Consider the following 5432-nt stretch of genomic DNA (forward strand, 5'->3'; position numbering starts at 1 on the left):
GGATTGTATCACTCAAATTACATATTTTTTTATTTCAGGTACAATTTCATGCAAAATGAGTAAAATATCAAACTTTGATGTTTTGTGTGCAGGTTGAGTTTTATTTATATTACAGTTACAGTGAGTTTATTTGTGTTTTACAGGAGTTAAAGGGTTAAATGTTGTCTAGCAGAGGGCGCCAAACATCAAAATGTTTTCCTGACTGACCCTGGATCCAACTTTAACCTGAAGAGCAATTATTGTAGTTTTGATTACTTACTTATAATCAGCTGAAATGAAAAGCAGATAAACTATGACTCAGCTGACAACAGGTGAGGGCGGGGCCTGTTGTGCAGATCTGCTCATGGATTCAGATGTGGGTATATGGGCACATTTGTGTGAGCATAAACAACATAAACACACACATTAGTGGATTTGTTTGATTCAGCCAAATACAGAATTCAATGATTTAATAATTGATTTCATAGTTAAAATTGTGAATTAAATGTTATTTAAGGTTAGAAATGGAATTAAGATGAATTACTAACTTTGAGCCAAATGTTCAAAATGTATGTTTAAAATTTTTGTATGTGTTTTGTAGGTTTTTCACCTATTCATTGATTCACACTCACTGGTAAAAATTAAAAAGTGTTGAGTGAAATCCTGAAGTCTACAAGTCCTCCTTTTCAAGTGTGGGAAGCCATGAAATTAAAGAACACTTGACAGGGCCTGTTAACCCAACCTCCTCCTGCATCACGATGTAAACAAAGCCCACAGAGGAAGAGTCTCCTCCTCATCATCCTCCTCCTGTGTTTATGTAACAGCCTGCTATCTAATAGCCCCTCCCTCTCCGAGACATGTAGCAACAGTCGTCATGGCAACCCCTGAAGCATCTACAACCCTGAAGGACAAAGAGACGTCCACCTCCGTGACCTGAGCTGAGAGGCAGAGGGATAGACGAGACAGGGATAGACGAGACAGGGACGGACAGACAAGATGGAGACAGACAGAGACAGAAACCTGAAATCAGCTGTCAACAAATATAATCTGATGATTGTTTGGTGTATCTGAGAGACGTCCCCAAACGTCTACTGGACTAACCTGTACTGGGTCCACCCAGGAGACCAGACCAGATGAAGACAGATCAGAACCAGCTCAGATCATGCAGTCTTCTTCAGGTCTGAGTTCTGAACAAAAAACCCTCACAGATACTGAAACACAAAGACCCAGCCTGACCCCTGTCTCAGTCCATCCAGGGACAATAAACTGTCTCAGTCCATCCGAGGACAATAATCTGACTCAGTCCATCCAGGGATAATATTCTGACTTAGTCCATCCAGGAATAATAATCTGACTCAGTCCATCCAGGGACAATAATCTGTCTCAGTCCATCCAGGGACAGTAATCTGACTNGTTCTGCTCAGATCACATTGAGCTAAATAAGATCAAATCTGCTGACTTGTGTTGTAAAATGAGATGTTTTCCTGTTTATCTTCTGTTAATAAATCCATAACACAAACAACTTTTCTGACATTATTTAAAACATTAAATAGATTATATACACTGTAAAATATTAATAATAATAATTGGAGTAATATTATTATTAATAGTTTTAACGATTTCTACATCATCAATCCTTTTTTTCTGCTCTGTTTTCAACATGTAGTAATGGGAAATCAAGTCTTGCCCGTTTAGCGTTAGCCGTTAGCTTCACCAGCCGATCACACGGTCACCTGGTTTTTGCGCACTCCAGTTCTGTAGAACCTCCTTGAGTCAAAAATGTTGAGTCAGTTCTATTCATACAAAATGATAAAATATATATACATGTTTTAAATTGTAAATACATCTGATAAATGTTTTAGTTTAAATATGTTATATTCTTATGTGGATTGTATCACTCAAATTACATTATTTTTTTATTTCAGGTACAATTTCATGCAAAATGAGTAAAATATCAAACTTTGATGTTTTATAAGAAGTGCAGGTCGAGTTTTATTTATATTACAGTTACAGTGAGTTTATTTGTGTTTTACAGGAGTTAAAGGGTTAAATGTTCTCCAGCAGAGGGCGCCAAAGATCAAAATTTTTTCCTGACTGACCCTGGATCCAACTTTAACCTGAAGAGCAATTATTGTAGTTTTGATTACTTACTTATAATAAGCTGAAATGAAAAGCAGATAAACTATGACTCAGCTGACAACAGGTGGGGGCAGGGCCTGTTAACCCCACCTCCACCTGCATCACGATGTAAACAAAGCCCACAGAGGAAGAGTCTCCTCCTCATCATCCTCCTCCTCTGTGTTTATGTAACAGCCTGCTATCTAATAGCCCCTCCCTCTCTGAGACACGTAGCAACAGTCATCATGGCAACCCCTGAAGCATCTGCAGCCCTGAAGGACAAAGAGACATCCACCTCAGTGACCTGAGCTGAGAGGCAGAGGGATAGACGAGACAGGGACAGACGAGACAGGGACGGACAGACAAGATGGAGACAGACAGAGACAGAAACCTGAAATCAGCTGTCAACAGATTTAATCTGATGATTGTTTGGTGTATCTGAGAGACGTACCCAAATGTCTACTGGACTAACCTGTACTGGGTCCACTCAGGAGCCCAGATCAGATGAAGACAGATCAGAACCAGCTCAGTTCATGCAGTCTTCTTCAAGTCTGAGTTCTGAACCAAAAAACCTCACAGATACTGAACCACAAAGACCCAACCTGACCCCTGTCTCAGTCCATCCAGGGACGATATTCTGACTTAGTCCATCTAGGGACAATAATCTGACTCAGTCCATCCAGGGACAAAATTCTGACTTAGTCCATCCAGGGACAATAATCTTTCTCATTCCATCCAGGGACAATATTCTGACTTGGTCCATCCGGGGACAATAATCTGACAGAACATCAAAGGACAACAATCTGTCTCAGTCCATCCAGGGACAATAATCTGACTTAGTCTATCCAGGGACAATAATCTGACTCAGTCATTCCAGGGACAATAATCTGACTCAGTCATACCAGGGACAATAATCTGTCTCTGTCCATCAACGGACTATAATCTGACTTAGTCCATCCAGGGACAACAATTTGTCTCAGTCCATCCAAGAACAATAATCTGATTTAGTCCATCCAGGGACAATATTCTGACTTAGTCCATCCAGGGACAATAATCTGACTCTGTCCATCCAGGGACAATAATCTGATTTAGTGCATCCAGGGACAATAATCTGACTTAGTCCGTCCAGGGACAATAATCTGACTCAGTCCATCCAGGGACAATAATCTGTCTCTGTCCATCCAGGGACTAAAATCTGACTTAGTCCATCCAGGGACAACAATCTGTCTCAGTCCATCCAGGAACAATAATCTGATTTAGTCAATCCAGGGTCAATATTCTGACTTAGTCCATCCAGGGACAATAATCTGACTCAGTCCATCCAGGGACAATAATCTGTCTCTGTCCATCCAAGGACAATAACCTGACTTATTCCGTCCAGGGACAATCATCTGACTAAGTCCATCGAGGGACAATATTCTGATTTAGTCCGTCCAGGGAAATAATCTGACTAAGTCCATCCAGGGACAATAATCTGACTCAGTCCATCAAGGGACAATATTCTGACTTAGTCCATCCAGGGACAATAATCTGTCTCTGTCCATCCAGGGACAATAATCTGACACAGTCCATCCAGGGACAATAATCTGACACAGTCCATCCAGGGACAATAATCTGATTTAGTCAATCCAGGGACAATAACCTGACTTAATCCATCCAGGGACAATAATCTGTCTCTGTCCATCCAGGGACAATCATCTGACAGAACATCCAGGGACAATAATCTGACTCAGTCCATCCAGGGACAATAATCTGACTCAGTCCATCCAGGGACAGTAATCTGTCTCAGTCCATCCAGGGACAATAATCTGACTTAGTCCATCCAGGGACTAAAATCTGACTTAGTCCATCCAGGGACAATAATCTGACTTAGTCCATCCAGGGACAATAATCTGTTTTAGTCCATCCAGGGACAATAATCTGACTTAGTCCATCCAGGGACTAAAATCTGACTTAGTCCATCCAGGGACAATAATCTGATTTAAGTCCATCCAGGGACAACATTCTGACTTAGTCCATCCAGGGACAATAATCTGACTTAGTTCATCCAGGGACAACAATCTGTCTCAGTCCATCCAGGGACAATAATACGATTTAGTCCATCCAGGGCCAATAATCTGACTTAGTCCATCCAGGGACAATAATCTGACTTAGTCCATCCTGGGACAACAATCTGTCTCAGTCCATCCAGGGACAACAATCTGACCAAGACCATCTACAGACAATTATCTGCCCCTGTCCATCCAGGGACAATAATCTGTTTCAGTCCATCCAGGGACAATAATCTGAATCTGTCCATACAGATAATAATTTGCCTCAGTCCTTCCAGGGACAATAATCTGTCTCAGTCCATCCAGGGAACCTGACTCAGTCCATCCAGGGACAATAATCTGTCTCAGTCCACCCAGGGACAATAATCTGTCTCAGTCCATCCAGTGACAATAACCAGACTCAGTCCATCCAGTGACAATAATCTGACTTAGTCCTTCCAGGGACAATAATCTGATTTATTTCATCCAGGGACAATAATCTGTCTCAGTCCATACAGGGACAATAATCTGTCTCAGTCCATCCAGTGACAATAACCAAACTCAGTCCATCCAGGGACCATTATCTGACTTAGTTCATCCAGGGACAATAATCTGACCCAGTCAATACAGGGACAATATTCTGACTTTGTCGATCCAGGGACAACAATCTGTCCCAATCCATCTAGGGATAGTAATCTGACTCAGACCATACAGGGACAATTATCTGTTTCAGTTTATCCAGGGGCAATAATCCATCCAGGGACAACAATCTGTTTCAGTCCATCCCTGTACCCCAGATCAGTCCCTTAGACCTCACCTGCATCTCAGAGATGGTGGTCTTGTGATAGATCTTCTCATCGTCTCGCCGCTGGTCCTCGGGGACGGTGATGTTGGCAAGAGCTGTCTCAAACTCCAGGATCTGCTGCATCTGAAGACGGGTGGAGTTCTTTTCACCTCCCAGCAGTGTCCCCAGCTCCACCAGGTAGTCCAGGTACGCCACCAGCACCTGCAAAACAGAATCCAGACTAGTCTCATGAAGCTTAGACCAGAGGGATGTCCCACTTCAGGACTCCTCACCTTGTCATTGGCTGTCTTGTTCAGATAGTAGTCTCTTGATGGTAGGAATAGTCCTGATTGGTCCACCTGGAGAGGACAGAACAGGTGAGCCAATCACCAATGAGGTGTGAGAGCAGATCAGATCCTTCAGACCTTCAGGACCCGGTCTACCTGGATCACGTTACTATTGGAGTTCTTGAGGTCGGAGCTGACTTGGACGCTGAAGAAGGGCTGAGCTCCGAACCGACC

The 5432-nt window shown here is 42.6% G+C and overlaps 1 protein-coding gene across 1 annotated transcript in view; it reads right to left on the reverse strand.

Moving 5' to 3' along the window:
• Positions 1-4944: 4944 nt before the first annotated feature.
• Positions 4945-5432, reverse strand: part of LOC106535587 (endothelin-converting enzyme 2) — a gene marked incomplete at both ends in the record, with an annotated part of 6314 nt that continues 5826 nt past the window's right edge. Inside the window, 3 exon segments of the mRNA XM_014032626.1 lie at positions 4945-5133; positions 5205-5270; positions 5355-5432. Coding sequence (XP_013888080.1) covers positions 4945-5133; positions 5205-5270; positions 5355-5432 — 333 coding nt within the window.

This window comes from Austrofundulus limnaeus, unplaced genomic scaffold (assembly GCF_001266775.1).
Source record: "Austrofundulus limnaeus strain Quisiro unplaced genomic scaffold, Austrofundulus_limnaeus-1.0 Scaffold1497, whole genome shotgun sequence".
In the NCBI taxonomy this organism is placed as follows: Eukaryota; Metazoa; Chordata; class Actinopteri; order Cyprinodontiformes; family Rivulidae; genus Austrofundulus; species Austrofundulus limnaeus.